Genomic DNA, 18,424 nt, shown 5'->3' on the forward strand with positions numbered 1-18,424 from the left:
ACGGAGATTTCCATTGAAATATTCCTCAAAATTTCAATGAAGCTATCCTCCGGATTTAATTTTCTTTTAGTTTTCCTCGGAATTACCTTGAAATTCTCCACAATAAGAAACCCTTTGGAAAGATTTTCCGAATATTCATTGAATTCATTTCAGATTTCCTTTTGAATCTCACTCCTTCCCTTGGAATTCTACTCACATTTAAAATCTCATAAGAATTCATTTGCATTTCTTCTGACAAATTCCTTAGATTTCTTCTCATAATTTGTTTGGTAAACTCTCCTGAATTTATTTTCCGAATTCCTTTGAAGATGTCCTGGAGTTATGCTCAGATTTAATTGTAATCCTTCTGTTAGTATTTTCAAAAAAAAAATCAAGGACTTATGCTCCGGATTCGTTTTCTCCCACAAACTTTATGAAATTATCCTCAGAATGGTCTTGGAATATTCCTCTGAAGTTCACAGGTTTGTGCTCCTCAGAAATTCCTAAGAGTTTTCATTAAAATTCACTTCTAATTCTTTTCAAGGTTTCTTGAAATTCTACTCAAAACTATCAAAGTTTTTTTTTTCCCAGAACTCCCCTTGGAATGAGGTCCTTAAAAATTATAATAAAATTCCTTGCTGTAAATGGTTTCCTCGTCTACGACGACCGCCGTCAGAATGCAATCTACCTTCTACTGCGAATCATCATGGGAAAACTCTGGTTCCTTCCAGTTGGCATAGAGACGTTTTATTCGTCGGTAGAAGGAATCCTTACTGAGCCTAATATTCGACATTTTCGGGGTCGTTGCGAATGCAAACAAAAACATTCAAGCTGTCAGAAATACCGGGTTGCCAAATATACCATAATACTCGTATTTTACAAAAAAAAACACAGCTTGCTCTATGACCAGCACTGCCGGTACAATCGGCACACTTGAGGCACACTGAGAAAAAGTTGACCCAAGATTGGTGTGCGGAGTGACCTATCCCTTGCGATTTGCAGTTTTCGACAAAGTTGTTTTGTTTAGTATTCTCAATCTCAAGTCCAAGATGTGGTGAAATTTGAGCAATATTTGGATTTTAGCAAACAAATGACTATGATCGTTTTTCCAATCAAACAAATTAAAACTCTCAAACTATTCGAGACTATATCAAAATTCGTTCAAATTTTGCACATTTATTGAGGATCTCAATGCGCATTGAAAGAGCAGTGAGCGAACAACGGGTTGTAAAGTTGACCTACCCTAGTGTGCATGAACGGCTTTTGAATAGCACTAGACCGCATCAGTTGCTATAAACCCATCCGAAATAAATGTCACTACCATTCCCATTACGTTCGTTACTGATCCACATGTTCTCCCATTTTCCCATTTTTTTTCCGTTCACTTACAGCTAACTCTGCTCCGTCCAGCCCACCACAGTCCCCAGTGAAAGCGAACTTGTCGATTGTAAATAACATCACCAACGGATCTGCCAATGCCAACGGACGTAAGTATTGATTGAAACCCAAATAGTAGGTGCATAGGACAATGTTAACGAAATTATTGATCTGAAATTATCGAACAAATCGCGATCGACGTCTTCGATCTGATCTGGTAAAGAGAACTGAAGAAGCTCCTATTGAGCATCATAATATGTTGCGCGTACGCACACGCACACACGGCATGGCAATGTAATCATTATTCATCTTGTGTTCGTCTTCTTGATGATGTTCCTCCGGCATCATTTTTTTCACATTTTTGACATTTGATTTAAAAATTAAGCTGAACAGTTTCCATGATTATGGATTTTTTTTTCTTTTTCGGAATGAGTGGCAGATGGCAAATATGTGAATTATTTTCATTTCGTTCATTGAGAATGCTTAGTTATCTGCTTGTTGACGCTTGTAAACATTTCGGAATTATGCTTGGATTATTATTTATGGTGCATTTGGGTGCTGCACTGTGCAAAGTCACGTCATGATGATAAGGGAAAAGTGCATCAGTACTGTTGAGTTTTTATTTTCAACCCGCCTTGATGGCGCAGTAGGCAGCGCGTAAGTCTCATAATCTTAAGGTCGTGAGTTCGATCCTCACTCGGGGCAGATTTTTTGTATCATCACATTCCGATTTCTCGTATCTTTTGTTCATTGAAGTTCTTATTTCCTTTCCTATCCCTTCTATGCTTTATCTGTACATGTCTTTTCTAAATTGGGACCGCTTTCGCACAAATTCGATGGTTTTTTTTGTTTGTTTTGTTAGTTTCTCTCCTGTGTAAATAATCACGCTAATAAACCTGCTGATTTTGGCAATGCTTCTGGTACGCTTTGTAAATAGTCTACAACGTGAAAGAGTAGAATTTGACATTACCGGAAATTGAAAATAGTAGAATATTAGACGGAATTTTCTCGAAACGATCACTTCGACACCGCTCAAAAGAAAAGAAAATAATACCGGCAAGCCATCAGAAGCATGTGTGTGACATTATTTTTTTGTGTTTTTCTCTTTCTTCTTTTCCGTGTGTACTTACAGCCACATCCACTTCGCCATCAATATCGCCAAGTCCAGAGCAGCCTCATAGCCTGGAAGATACGGAACCATCCTATCAGAACTCGGAAGTCGTGAAATCTACCAGTGCTGCATTGCGATCATCCACCACAACTCCCACCACCATTAATAACATCAACAGCATCAATAATACTGATGCCTCATCGCAGCAAGCTACAGCGGCAGCCAAAACGCCAGAGCCGCCTACTGCTACTACTGCTACTACCACTACTTCTGCTACTACCACCAGCGAGAAAGTAACCACAAATGGTACGGATCATAATCACCATGATGATCACCATCCAAGCAGTCAAACGCAAAATAACACGCCCGACGCTGTTGCTGCCGATTCTACCAGTTCTAGTCCTGCTCCGCCGGCATCGCCGCTACCCGGTGCCAACCCTCTACCGCCTACATTGCCGCCATCACCATCACCCACCACAACGCCCACTACTGCTGGCGCTGCCGTTTCGCAATCAAGTAATACTAATGTAAATAAGCTAAACCCTAGTCTCGGCTACATTACCTATACTAACGCCTACCATCAACACCACTATAACGATCATCAACAGAATCGCCACCCCCATCACCACATAGCTCCATCATCTCTTCATTCATACTTCCACCACCACCACAACCACCATCAACAACAACAACAACTCACTCCCACCACCAATCATCATTCGATCAACGCGGTCGATCCTTCGTCCCTGACGTCGAACTCCTCATCGGCGGAACAACAGCAGCGATCCAGTGCTGGCGCCATCGGTCCAGCGCCCCTACATATCTACAGCAATGTCCCTAACAACATCCAGCTGAATAACATTAACAATAACGTTAACAGTCATTGCTCCATGATCGGTACTACCACTAGCACTACTACCAGTACTCACACCAACAATAATAACAGTAAACTGGAAGAGCTCTATGATATCCCAGTGGGTAAGTGTGGCAATGATGCAAATCACCCGCGTAGTTTGAATTGTGTGGCTGTTTTTTTTTATTAGTTCTGTTGTTAGTAGCTAACACACCTCCTAGTTGTTATTCTGATTCGTTGCACAATTCTAGCTCGATAAGCAATCACTACACTGAAACCGCACAGCGAGACAGCTGATCTCTCTATTGGATCACTCTGGTAACACTTTTCCGATATCTTTTTCCATACTCATACCTCAACACATACACCCACACACACATACACAATACGTTAATGCGCCTAATTGCAGCTCTTTATTTTTGAAAGAAATCTTTGCCTTTGAAGGATAACGTACTTTATTTGTTGAAATACCTACCTATGTATATCAAATTGCTAGCTCTCAAGTATTACTTATTTTTCGCAGCTATCCACTAGGTGAAGGAGATTAGGCTAAAGTTTTGGTATTTTAGATGAAAATAATTCACATTTCCTGAAACGTATGTGGATGGAATTCTTTATGAATCGATTGAAGATGAATTCAAAGCCAATTTTTACCACATCACGAATCTTGGATTCGTTCTGGGTTCGCACAATGATCAAGCGAATGTGGTTTAATAACTAAAAAGACGAAACTACCCGTTGATTCAGAGCAGGTCCACGCCAAATGACGAATCGGAAAAACCGAAGGGTAGGAAAAGACTTCCCCTACCCGATGAGGATGTTGGTTTGCGTGGGTGAGCCTTGAATTGCTAGAACTCATCAAGAGAAGTCATTGTTTACAAAAGCTGTTTGGCCCTAATTCCAGCTCTATCTAGAATTGTGTGTTATGGCAAGGGGTGGTCACTCTACACACATATTTTGCGCCAACATTTTTCTCAGTGTGCCTCAAGTGTGCCGCGCTGTACCAAGAGTGCCATGTCAACGAACTGATTTTTTTTTTGTGAATAATTGTATGTTTGGCAACCCGGTATTTTGACAATTCAAATGTTTTTTTTTGTATATCAAACCGTACGAGCTGTCAGAGACACTGGTCACGTCAACGCCAGATCAATATAATGGGCAGCTCATCAAGAATACTGTAACGGAACCATCATTCTTATCGGCCCAGTTCCGTCTCCCGTATGTCGCAGTGCGATGAAGATTTGATCCACGGAGAGTACAGCAAACATTACACGCTGGTGAGGAACATTGGGAATGCACTCATTGAACATTCTGCACCGGGACATCAAAGATGAGGACGTTATCATCGATCACCATTTCCATATAAGCTGATTGACGGATCGGCGGCGTTCGTACAGAAAGGGCAACTGTTTTCTACCTTCTACGGCACGACCGAGTACTGTAGTCTGGAAGTGTTGGTAGGCAACCGCTACTCCTGCCCTGAACTAGAAATGTGGGCTCTCTTTATGACACTGTACGTGTTGTTGTTCTTCGAGAACCCATTCGTGGACGTTGAGGAAATCCGTTGACAAGAATCTCAAAACTCGCATCACCATCCAGAAGCAACTGGAGGCGGAATGGATGACGCAGGAAATCAATTATTCACAGTTCAATCCAAAAGCGTCCCCTTCTAACCGTACGAAATCAATCCGTAGAAGTGCTACATCGATGCAAATATTTGCTCCAGCCAGGCGGGACTGTCCACGTCGCCGCACAGCCTTTCGATATTGGATGATGTCGATCGGTGAAGATGAGGATGAGCATGTAGCATACAGCGGAGTAGCAGTGATTCTATTTTAATCAATCCTGAACTAGTCCAGGTTGAGCGTTAAATGCTTTCTGGTGATACTGCCGGTTGGTGGTTCTGTTGGTGTGCTGGATAGTTTATCTATGTCTGGAGCTCTACAACAGACAATGTTAGTGAATGTTTAGCTTCAAAATCCGTGAAACATCTGGAAGTCAATACAGAAGTGCATAAACATCACAATTCCGTGGCAGTTTCTGTACTCCTGCGTTTCAAAGATTGATAGTAAAGCAAAACCGGTTATCGTCATAATGTCGGCATCTTCCGTTGCTCCGGTTGCGGATCATAGCAGTAAGGGTGACTTGGAGGCTCCGGCGAAATTATTTGTTGCGGTACCGAAAATTGTTTGTGTCAACAACGAAGTTTTGACACATCCTCAAATAATCCTGAAATAATGCAGTGATGCCAGTTACTTTACAGATCACAAAAAAGTAGAAGGGTCTGTGCCTAGGGGCACGAACGGAAGCTTGACGTAGGATCGCTAGTGGACGGAACAAATGTGAACATTTAGTTCTTTTAATTGATCAATCATCAATTATCTTAACTCTTTCCGTTTTTATTTGTAAGCGTATCAAATTTATAGTATTTCTTTAAAAGAGAAAGTTGATGAAGAGAATCCAAGGGACTGTCAACTTGAGTATTTTCGATTCATCTACCCGACTTTAAAAGGTGTATTTGGATTTTTTTGTTATTAATGCATTTTTAAGTTTTGTGTATTTTGGTATTAAAGTGTATTCAATTCACCCCTCACAGGATTTCCTTCCGAATTATATGAATGGGGCGGGGCGGAAAGTATCGTTTGTGCAGAATATGTAAAAAAGGAGGGAATTTTCTCTCAAATTTGATTTTATTGGCTTTCTGGGGACTGAATATACACCCAAAGCGAATTATTCCCACTTCTCTCAAATTCTATATGGATTTTTAACACTTCCTACCAGCGTGTTCTGGAAAATGGTCGAACGATGATTAACCTCACCAATACATTCCGGCCTACAATTCCACACCTTCTATAGAGACCAGGTTGAGCCTTGATAGCTATCTGCTTGCGGGAACTGCTGACCTTGACAAATGTCCAAATAATACTCTTAACAAATTTATGGTGGTCCTGAAAAGGACCGTTTTGTAGTGATGGTTGAGTAATGCTGAGCTGAGTACGACGAGCTACTGATTCCGATCCTAGCCTAGCGGTGGGACTTCTTCCTCCTTCTCTATGGTTGCTCATATGAGCTCTGCAGCTCGCTGCTTGCAGGCAGCCTCTCGTTGGTTGTTGAAAGCACTCCTGCTGCTGCTGCTGCTGGACTGGACACCACCATTTACGGTGATTGAATGAGCATCGTTCAGTGGGACCGCATCGAATTCGATTTTTAAGTCTGTGTTAGGGAATGCGCTGTTTTCAGACATTCGGTGATAATTTTGATCACCATTGCAACAGTTGGACATTTGGTATTTTTCAATAGTGACCTATTGAAAATTAACTAAGTGTTCATTTTAGCAGATTGGTAGATAAATTTCCAATCGTTTGGCTTATTTAGAATTAAAATCTATCTGCTATTGGTCGAAACCTGACCTCTTTTCGTAATGCTGCGCATTTTGGTTTTTTGAAATTGCGTGGATTCTGTAGATCCTGTGGAGATCTATCTAGCCCTGATGTTTGTGTTGGTAGAGCGAAAAATGTAAACTTTGCGGGAGACGATGTCTTAACACTCGAAAGCAATTTTGTGAAATATGAAGTAAAACAAATCCTAGCTAGTTCTGCATGATGATTTTGTTTGATTTTACTTATTTCTAAAGTCGCCGGGAAATACCCGCTGGCGATTTGTTATTTGTTACTTGAAAACAGGCAAAAACTCACAAACAGGCTGCTTTTTCATGGTATACAGTGTGATAATTCAATAATCAATAAATTATCTCAACATTTAGTGGCAAACCATTCATAAATTTTGGTAACATACAAAAAATTCCACATTAAATTTCATATGTAAGCGCCGATTGAAACAATCTTTTCGACGTCACTACAAGAGTGATTGATTAAACGAAAGAAACGAATCGTGCGGAATGAAAGCCGAGGAAAAACTAATTGCACCAATATATTCAGGCCTACAATTCCACACCTTCTATAGACAGGTTGAGCCTTGATAGCTAGCTGCTTGCGGGAACTGATGACCTTGACCAATGTCCAAATAATACTCTTTAACAAATTTTTGGTGGCCCTGAAAAGGACCGTTTTGTAGTGATGGTTGAGTAATTCTGAGCTGGGTGTTCAACACGGATGAGGCTGTCGAGCTGTATGTCGTTTGGAGCGAGGGTGACACGCTTGGCATAGATGACCGACCCGCAGCGACTCGCAAAGAGCTACTGATTCCGATCCATAGCATAGCGGTGCAGCTTCTTCCTCCTTTGATGGTTGCTTATGGGGGCTCTGCAGCTCGCTGCTTGCAGGCAGCCTTTCGTTGTTACTGGAGAACAATTTTCAACGTCACACGCCGAAAGCACTGCTACTGCTGTTACTTATTTCGACGACCGAACACCACCACACAGTGGTGTGGTCATTGGGAGCGTGTGGTTCTGAGTATGGCGATGAGTGTGCAAAATATTACGCTATTCCATCCTCCCTATTCGCACGCGCCCGAGGATCGGAGGCGAATGCCACTTCGACTTGTTTCGTCTACTTACTACTCTCTGACGGCTGTGCTGGGGAAGCAGCATATGCATGTAGGTAATTGGTGGATTTGGACCAAACCAAAACATTCAAGGTGTTAGAAATATCGGGTTGCCGAGATGGGTCTTTTACAAACAATCGCAGCTTGCTCTATGACCGGTACAATTGGTAGACCTGCGGCACATTGACAAAAATACGGCCCAAGATTGGTGCGACCTACCCCTTGGTGTAAAGAGAGAAAGAAGGATTAGTAATTTCCATTTTAATCCACTACCTTATTTGCTTATCTTTGACTAGGATAGGATAAGCAAATAAGGTAGTGGAATGAAATGGAAATTACTAATCCTTCTCTCTCTCTCTCTCTCTCTCTTTAAACTTCAGGGAAATTTTGATATTTTTTTATAGAAGTTTAATGAGTTCCATGGAAGCATCGACAAATTGTGGAAGCTTCAGGATATATCAAACAACTTCAGAGCAGTTCAATTATGTTCAGGAAAATTGCGTCAACTTTCAAAATCCTCTGAGAAATTCAGGTATAGGGAACTTTATTGAAGTTCATGGCAGTTTTACCAACAATCAATACGAAACTAACGATTTTAAATTGGCTCACTACTTGACTAGCCTATTGGTTCCAAGCAAATCGACTAACGTACCCCATTCTAGTATAACTTCCAGTACTACACTATGTTTGTTTTGATTCGCTATGAAAGTTTGACAGATAAAATGAGGGGTTAGTGGATTTTCCTATGTTTCGAGGGGTGAATCGATTAACTTGGGACCGAAGATAGTACCAGAGCTGAGCCAAAAAGTTGAGCTCGTTTCTTCGGAACCTTCTGGTCTTAGAGTTACCTCTATGGTTTTACTTACTTCAAGGAAGCTCCAAAAACATCAGAAAAGTCTAGACTTTCAGGGATGTTTCATGATCTTGAACAACTAGACATTTTGTTTCGGCTTTCAGTCTTCAAGAAAAAAAATTCAGCATCTTTTTTTTTCCTTGGTTTGTTTTCCGTCGAACACTTAAAAATCTACATAAATCGTAGAACAGGGAATGTTTTTGCCACTGAGTTATTAACGAAAGAGAAAGTCGTTGAAGAGAATCAATCAATGCAGATAGGACCTCTTGAAATGTTCATCTATAAATGGACAAAGAACCTTTTTAAAAGTCACTCCAGAATGGCATAAGAATTCCAAGGATAATTATAAAGCAAGCGTCAGTGAATTGCTGTCAGAATAGTTGAAAATTCGAAAATAATCTTGAGGCTCTTAGAAGTTTTTGGAGTGCTCTGCAAAGAATTTTGGACTGTTATAATGAAAATTACAGGAGAGTATCGAGAGAATCTCATTTTTATTTTAGGGAAATTCTGAAAAGAGCCCTGTAAAAGGGAATGATCCTAAGGACAATCTTGAGGATACCACTAGGAAACCTTGTAAAGAGTTCGGAGTTAATTATCAAGGTAGTTAATCACAAATTGAAGATTTCGGGCGCAGACTAAATTAAAATCCAGGAGAACTGTTGCCCAGTAGTTTTCAATGGGCCTGAACTGGGGACAATTGGGCGGATTGAGGGTTTTCGACGGAACAAACTGGACTCCATTGTCATTGTACTATTGTTGTACTTCCCGACTGTAGTAACAACTCGCAAGATCCGGCCAAAATGTCACCGGACCATCATGTGACTCATCATCATGGCAGAATTCGCTTCTGGAGACATTCGGTTTTGTAAACCTCCGAGTTCATGATTTTCTCAGTGATGAAAACCTTTGACTTCTGGCCGCAGCTGCGAATTCCCTGCCAGATCATATATTCGAGCCACACATCGAGTATGGCGAACAAAGTAGTATTTTTGCTGAGTTGTGCTGTGAAAATAAACTCATAATTTCGTGTGAAATAGTGCCTTGTGCCGCGAAAGAATTATTCCAACGCGTGCCCGTTGTGTTTTTTTTAACAGGATAAGTAGAGGAAAGGTTGCCTAGCAACTCGTTCTTGTTGAATTTTGTATTTTTCCTCCGGCGCGCTATTGCTTCTGTATAGTGAGCTGTGGTGGTAAAATTTTATTTTGTGTTCTCCTCCCCTGTATATGTCTGCTGCTAACAGTGTTAGCGTTTAAGTTGGTAAAATGAATGTGTGTAATGTATGCGAGCAGTCTATTGCTATGAGTGGACTCCCAGTTACATGTGTAGGTCCGTGCAATGGAACGTTCCATTTTGCTTGTGCGGCACTCACTAAGACTGCGGCAAGGCAGCAGATAATGCAAATGTTCTGTTCAAGTGTGATAGTTGTCTATCATATCAGTTGTGACGAGCAGAATGATCTGATCTCGCGCGTCAAAAGGATAGAGGAAGAAATGAAGAAGGTTTTTCAACTCTCGGACTCGATCACTGGCATGCGAGATCACATTGCTGCTCAGGTGGACATCGCGGTTAAAAGCGGGATGGCAGATATTAGAATAAATGTAAATGGTCTTGAAAATTTGATTTGTGAGAAATTGGATAATATGAAAAGTTCATTTTTTAAAATTGATGCGGAAAACCAATTAGCTGTAAAGAATGATCCGTGCAGTTCATCTAGGACGATTCAGTCAGAATCGGACCAAAATACCAAACGCAAAAAACGTAAAATACAAAATAGTGATAATGATGATGATGTTGTTTTTCAAGAAAATGCTAGTTTTGCGGATGTTGTAAAAATACACAGTCGTGCTAGTCAAAGTAAAACTAATAGTAACAGTAACAGTAAAAGTAACAAACCAGATAATCGTAAGACTCGTCCAGTCATTGTGGCAAAACCGAAAGAGTCCAAACAACCTTGCGAAAATACTCGTAAGTTTTTGAAAACTCAGTTGGATCCAAAAACACACAAAATCAGTAATTTTAGGAATGGTAAAGATGGCTTCATTATTGTTGAGTGTGCAACAGGAGCAAATGTAAGTGATGTGAAAAATGGTATTGAAAGCAATCTGGGTGCAAAATATAGTGCTGTTGTTCCCACTTCGGTGCCAAGATTGAAAATAGTGGGCATGAGCGATTAGTTTTCCTAAGATTCGCTATTAATGATGTAAAAGTTGTGAACATGTTCGAAAATTCACGCTTCACTTATAACAAGTTTAGTGTTGTAATTGAAGTCGATGTCGATACGTATAAATGTTTGTTATGTGCGAAAAAAATAAATGTAGGGTTTGATCGGTGCTCGATAGTTCCCGCGATTAATGTGTTGAGATGCTTCAAATGTGGAGAATTTGGGCACAAGGGCATGGACGTCAGATTGTTGAGGAAAAACGTCCTCTTTTAGTTTTATTATCTGAAACTCATATTGTAGAAACCGAAGCTTTTGATCAGTATTGTATTCCGGGATATATTGTTGCTGTAATTGCAAACCGCGGTCCATTTCTTTTAATGGCACATTAGAACAGTCAGAACAAGTAACTGCATCTAAGTTCAATGATTATTTCGTCGAAAGTGTTTCATTGATGAATCAATTCATTGAATTGGTCGATGAACCTGACGAAATAAAACAGCCAGTTAATAGTAGTTGTAGATTTGAAGGTTTTCACCCAATTACATTAGATGAACTTAGAGTTATTTGCTTTTCATTAGGAAAATCGGTTCGAGTAGATGATGTTAATGCTAGAGTTATTCAAGATTGCTTTCATGTCATTGGCCACATCTTTCTGCACCTTATTAATAAATCATTGCAGAATGGACATGTGCCACAAATTTGGAAGGAATCCTTAGTGGTTCCTATTCAAAAAGTTGCTGGAACGATTAAATCCGAAGAGTTTCGTCCTATCAATATGTTGCACACATTAGAGAAAATCTTAGAGAACTTGTTGTTAAAGGCCAGCTGTTGGAGTATTTGAATAGCAACTCTTTATTGATACCAGAACAATCAGGATATCGGGAAAGTCATTCTTGTGAAACTGCGTTGAATTTGGTGTTAGCAAAGTGGAAAGACAACTTGGAGCGTAAGGATACGATTTTTGCTGTTTTTTTGGATCTGAAACGCGCTTTTGAAACAATTTATATGCCCTTACTGTTAAGTACAATCAAGCGCTTTGGAATTACGAGTACTGCATATAAATGGTTTGAAAGCTATTTATCTGACAGAACTCAACGGACTGTTTTTAATGATTCTGTTTCCAGTCCCGTGGGGAATAACCTTGGAGTGCCCCAGGGAAGTGTATTAGGGCCCCTTTTATTCATTATGTATATTAATGACTAGCGAAGTGTTTTACGGGTTTGCGACATTAAGCTTTTTGCAGATGATACTGTGTTATTCATTGCAGCTAAAACTAAATTTATGGTAATTTCGCGGAATTAATGAAATGAGAACGTCTCTGTTGTAATTGATGATGAGACTATTGATCGCGTTCGGGAGATTAAATATCTTGGCGTGATTATTGATGACAAACTTAAGTTCAATTCTCACATTGACAATGTCATCAAGAAAATTGCCAAGAAGTATGGAATTCTATGTCGATTGAAAAACGATTTAACTGTTGCCAGTAAAATGAAACTATACAAATCAATCATCTCTCCTCATCTAGACTTTTGCCCATCTATTTTATTTCTGTCCAATGAAACACAAATATCGAGGTTACAGCTTTAATAAAAAATAACCATAAAAGAGAGCTTAACGACGTGTTCGGGGTATCATCCAAACCATTTGTGGGATAGTTTACCTATCCGGGATACAGTTCGTTTATGGTATTTGTTTATTAGGGAGCGCTTGGTTTTGCGATGTAATAGATTGACTTCCTCAACTTTGATGCTAGACGCCTCGCAATGGTTGTCGGTGAAGCAAAGAATTGTATTTTTGACTATGGTGTTCATTTTTAAAGTAGTTAACGGTTTGCTGCCTCGATATTTGTGTTATCGAATTGAAAGAGGAAGTGATTATCTTAGATATAATACTAGAAACGCGGATGAAATAAGAACACCACATTTCTTGACTAGTGCTTCACAGAATTCACTATTTTTTAAAGGAATAAATGTTTTCAATTCGATGCCTAGATACATTAAACGTGCAACAACATTAGCAGAATTTAAGAGACATTGCATTTCACACGTTAAAACTGTATTTTGAACGGTTATCCAGTGATTTTTTTTATGAATTGACAAATTATGTATCTTGAAGAAGTTATTTTTAACGGATTATTTTGTATGGATAGCTGTTATAACGACTTTTTAATAATTATTGTAGCACTGCAAAAACTATTTTGTTCACCACGATGGTGATGATGGATTTTTGATATTTGATTTAATAGTAGTAGTAAAAAAAATAGTAGTCTACAAAGGTTTGAGCCTCGTGCGCATATTACGGATATAGAGGACTGAATTTAACATTTGAAAAAGCCAGGGACACTTGCTCGATTTGGTTGCCTACTGGCGTGGTATGCTCGTAGGCCTTCGCGGTAGCGAATTTGCTGCACTATACTACGGACAGCATCATACTTTTTACTCAAATCGTGATCGGACATACCTGAGTTGATTATGATGGACCTCACAACCTTTCCATGGAGGTGACGGTTGGCAGTTCCACTCCGGCATTTAATTTGAGGCTTCCGATTCGTCGTCAAGGTTTCCCGGTACGTTTTGAGCACGCGCTATTCGGTGTTTCTATGGAAATTCAACACTTTAGCCAGCTTTAACGCGGACCACGATGGATTTTCCAGGTGACCGTGCACGATTTTTTTTCTACGCTCCTCTTGCATGGTGACTGTCTCCAAAACAAGAGCATTTTATGAACTGAAAAATACACTGTTATTTTTATTGTTGTTGGCATCAAATAGACTTCAAAAACGTCCGAAAACGTTCACTAGGAGCGCTGTAATAAGCAAAAGAGTTTGTTCCATTGCTAAGTGGGCCATGGTTTACAATGTAGTGATGACATCTCTACAGTTAAAATGTACATTTACCACCTCCGCTCTGCATACATTATTGGAGTCAATGATCCAAGACAGTTTTGATTTGAGGCGCAACTTTTCAAATTGACGCATCTGCTTTAGTCAACAATGCCTTCGATCGTCCATGTGTCGAAACTGATATTTTCCCCTTCCTCGTGGTGGTGTTAGTATGTGTGGGCGAGGTATCAGCTACGATGAATCAACGAACGAAGTCATTGCTTCGCAAAGGTGATCCGTCGATTTGAAAATTTGCGCTTGATTTTATTTTATTAAAACATCTTTATACTTCACCAACGGACCCCTGTGGAGTGCTGTAGTTTGCTGGTTTCGTTAGAGATAAGTTTCTTAAAATCCAACAAATAGCACATTCATTGCGTTCAGAATCTAACTGCGAATAATGCTGAAGGTCCAATGTAACATCGATCAATTCTCTTCATCGATTTTGACCTTTGAATTCCGACGGCTTTGTTAATACATTTCCGGCTATTTTAGTCACATAGTTCGATGAAAGAAGAAATTACCTAGCCTTTAATACCGCAAACACAACGGGAAATGTTTTTAGAGCCAAAAGAGAAAGTCTATGTAGCAATAGTACATTGGTTCTGTTGCATTGTTAAGGTTGATTTTTTCGAAATGTTTCTAATACAAGTGCTGTTAAAGGTTGTATTGACTTTAGGCTAGCAACATAACCAGAAGCAAATGCATAGACGAATGCCAATCCAGTCGAGTAATTAACAAAAGTAAATGTTGAAGAGAATCGATCCTTAAATTTAAAATATATTTAAAATTTTCAATCAGACACACTTAAATGTGTGTCCCGTGTTTCTAAAGAAATGTATTTCAAGGTGCTCTTCGTTATCCGTGAATAACAATTTAAAGTAGCACGTGACAAGATGGTAAACTAAAATACCCTTTATTGGCAATCTCCTTCATCCAGGTCTTATTGTATATGGTTCCAAAAATCCTTATCTTCAAAATACATAAAACTAAATTTCTACCATTTCTTCTTCCAGGCGCCACTACCACCGATCTGCCACCGGGTGTCCTCTACCGAGTGAAGAGCACCTACAAGTACGTCCGAGAGGACGTCGACGAGCTCAGCTTCGAGGTCGGTGACACGATCAACGTGATCGAGTACGAGGACCAAGAGGATCAGGTTCGTTTCGTACAATGCTCTTGGAGAAATCGGGAATCCTAATTCAAAACCTTTCTCATTTCAGGAGGAAGGCTGGCTGATGGGCATCAAGGAGGGCACAAACGAAAAGGGCATGTTCCCAGCCAACTTTACTCGACCGTTGTAAGCGGGATGGTATCGTAGCAACAGCAGCAGCAGCACGATCAGCACACATACATACACACACACACACACATTCACTGGATGCCACACTGCAACAAACAACCATGCGATTCCATTGATTGTAAAAGTCCCGCCTGAGTCAAGGCGAGATGAAAAGGAAAGAAGAATGATTTGAACTACGATGGAGTCATCCGCTAACATTTAGGTTAGAGCCAGAAGCAAGCAAAACAAAAATCACGAAAATCGAAAACTAACATTTAAGAAGAAAGCAAACCTGAAATGGCAGCAAAAGTTTTACAAGGTGGAAAGTGGAAGAAAGTGGAACGTGCCTTTAGCAGAATGTATCAACACTGAATAATAGCCCAGACGCGAAGAAGGACCAGACGAGCGAAGTGATCTAGCCGGTTGAAATATGATTCATGTTGTTCCCCTCCCCCTCTCCTCCCGTTTTTTAGCGATAGGCGTTTATGATTGTTTATTTGTCCCTTGTTAACGTATATTACACCGTCCTTTCCGATTGATTTGCTGACAGTACCTCCCCCACCACCGCCAGGTTGGACGACAAATGTGTACCGAAACAACTTTTACTGTTAATAGAGTCTTCCCGTCTTTTACTTACTTTGTTTAGATACTGTACGAGCAAATACTGTCAGCGTGCGAGTTTAAACTATTGTAAATAATTCAAAACTGTAATACTGCCTGTTCAGAAAATTTATACCAACTTGAATCGGAGCAATAAAGTTAACAATTTGGTTGAACCATTCGAGCTGCCAAAATTTTACAAAACCAAAACCTCCCACAAATTGCCAATCCCGTATTATGTATTTGTTTTTCTCTGTAAATAGCTGATGAGCAGAAGTAAGTAACTTAGAAAGTCCACTTTCGCTGTCAACTTTCATACTTTACGTTTATTATTTTCCTTACTGTGACACTATTTCATTGCACTATCTTTCCGTGTGTGTGTTTGTGTAAGAATTAAGCTAAACTGGATTCCGAATGGTAATTTTTTGAATTATTTACAATTCAATTCATCCCTAACGAGTGGGTGTATTCACACACAAAAATCGAGCAGCATCAACACTATAATGTTCAGAGGTAGAATTTAGTCAAAGCAAAGCGATTCATGCATTTTAACGACAGTTTGTCCAAGAACGAGTCCGGCAAAGTTTAATAGTAACCCCTTCTGAATGCGGTTTGAACTCACAGAGTGTAGCTTTGGGTGAAAGCAATCGAACACATCACCCATTTTTTCGTAATTATTACTCTCGAATAGGATAGCTCATCTCTTTAGCACCACCACCTTACCCGTACTATTCCTTTCCCGCGAGCACACCCTTCTTCACCAATAACTTCAATCACTTTACACATTTTCAAATCACAATTGTTTTTATTATATTTGAAAATTTTATCTTATTTAACAAATATTAAATTAATGAATAAAACTTAGTTGAGTAATGTTAACAAGATGCAAAATGAAATCTACAATTTAACTGTTAAAACAATAATTGTAGTGATGAATGCACACACATACATACATACACAACAAACACACTTGTAAAGAACTATGCAAATAGATTTGACCGTTTAGCAACAAAAAAAACGAAAATTCGAAAAACTAATTGATGAAAATGTAAAAAAAAATCGAAAACTTCACTGAAAACAAGAAATTGATTGGTTTAGATAAACTTATCCGCGAACAAAAACAAAAGTATGAAATGCAAAAATCTTTTGAACTAAGCGAATATGATGATTACAGTAAACAAATGAATTAATAACGAAGAAGAAGATGATGATGGAAAAAAGAAGATGATGATTTAATATATTTCAAGTAAATTTATTAATACAATAATACGCTAAGGATAACGAGGATCTAAAAAAGGATGGATGAAACTTGTGTACAATTTAGAGAATATGTGCGTGTGTATTGGATGGAAAGAAATGTCCTTTTTGTCTACAAATTGTTGGCTGTCAGACCCATAATGGCCCATGAAATGAAGCAGACGTTCCCTTAATTTGTTTTCCGTCGATCTTGTTCTCCGTACTGAGTACCAATGCTACCGACGCCAGGGAGGCAGCTCCACACCTGGACCCTACCTATCGACCCATCATCTCATGCGACCGAGGATCAACGGCTTTACTTCCCTTCAGAAAGAAGGCGTGATCAGAGATTTTATGCCTCAGGAAATATGTTTCTATTTTCATTCGAAAATTTACAAAGAACAAAAGGGAACAACGTCCAAAAGTAACATGGGACGGCAGTGCAAGTGTTTACACATACAGGCCTATTCTGCGAGTCATGTGGACTCTCTGTCACTAGTGAGGTGACTCTCGACTTGATTTGCATGCACGAAACGAAAATTAATTATTTTATTCATGTGTTTGACTTATATTTTTTTCAAAAAATTAGCCTTATACATGCCTTAAGACAAACCACATTGGTTGTCACATATTTGGAAACCCCCTCTTAGAGCGCGACGTACTTAATGGATGCTCCCTTTTCAGCTTGGCTATAGCACTTTCACTTTCCATGCGCTCCTAATAGAGTGGTCGATTTAATTCTGAAAGTTATTATATGTATCGTCTTCAAAACGAATGTTTGGAACGACGTTTGGAATGTGTCCGTCTCAAGGGGTAGAAGACATAAGATTGGTCATTGTACCGGTCATAGGGCAAGCTGCGATTGTTTCTAGAATACCCAACCCGGCAAATCCTGACACTTTGAATGTTTTGGTTTGAAATCGCAAGGATTAGTCGGCAGACGAGAAAACTAGCCTTTCGTTATGCGAAAAGCAACGGTCTATCAGCGACCAGTTGGAATCGGTGAGGAACATTGTTGAAGACCGAATATAGAGGATGATGAATATGACTTCTGTAGTTTGTTTCGTGTGAGTTGCAGCATTATTTGAATAAAAAGTAATAATTGGGCCTTGTCTCTTTTTCTCGAGCCTACGCTAGAACCTACATTTCGGATTTAAATCTATAAGTGAACCGAGAAGGTAACTGCTGGTCTGTTTTCCACTGGTATATTCAATGAGAGGATGTTCCTGAATATACATTCAGACCGTCAAACAGCAAGTAATGTTGTGAACAGCTTCAATGACAGTTGTCCAGCAGTGCTCCCTTTATATTTACAACAATCCAATGCCTACAAGATTGTGCCGAAGGTGTGCTGATGGATGTGCCCAAGCTGTGCCAAATCTAATTTTCCCACAATGTGCTGAGTGACTTACCCCTTGGTCCGTCTACGTTTTGACAGATATTTTAGTAGGTATTTTCGCAAAGTAAAATGTCGATGCCGGAAAGTGACTATAGAGCACTGCACGGTTCCTAACCTCACTTATTGGTTGCAATAATTTTGTCTATGAGTAAAAGAGATAGCAACGATAGGAGCCAAAACATACCA

General features: G+C 39.6%; 1 protein-coding gene and 1 non-coding gene across 4 annotated transcripts in view; both read left to right on the forward strand.

Moving 5' to 3' along the window:
- Positions 1–16,931, forward strand: part of Amph (amphiphysin) — a 167,709-nt gene extending 150,778 nt beyond the window's left edge. Inside the window, exons 6-10 of one of the 3 annotated variants that reach the window (XM_065223249.1) lie at positions 1,371–1,466; positions 2,489–2,994; positions 3,076–3,445; positions 14,738–14,880; positions 14,945–16,931. In XM_065223249.1, the coding sequence (XP_065079321.1) occupies positions 1,371–1,466; positions 2,489–2,994; positions 3,076–3,445; positions 14,738–14,880; positions 14,945–15,025 (1,196 nt within the window). In that variant the 3' untranslated portion in view covers positions 15,026–16,931. The remainder of the gene's footprint in view (positions 1–1,370; positions 1,467–2,488; positions 2,995–3,075; positions 3,446–14,737; positions 14,881–14,944) is intronic. The other 2 variants (XM_065223250.1, XM_065223251.1) reach the window with 2 other exon arrangements.
- On the forward strand, positions 1,989–2,061 carry TRNAM-CAU (transfer RNA methionine (anticodon CAU)). The gene has a single exon. It is a non-coding gene; the product is annotated as a tRNA-Met (tRNA).
- Positions 16,932–18,424: the final 1,493 nt, after the last annotated feature.

The sequence above is a fragment of the Ochlerotatus camptorhynchus genome, unplaced genomic scaffold, assembly GCF_037179485.1.
Source record: "Ochlerotatus camptorhynchus isolate MF236.1 unplaced genomic scaffold, CSIRO-AGI_Acam_v1.1 ptg000188l, whole genome shotgun sequence".
NCBI lineage: Eukaryota > Metazoa > Arthropoda > Insecta > Diptera > Culicidae > Ochlerotatus > Ochlerotatus camptorhynchus.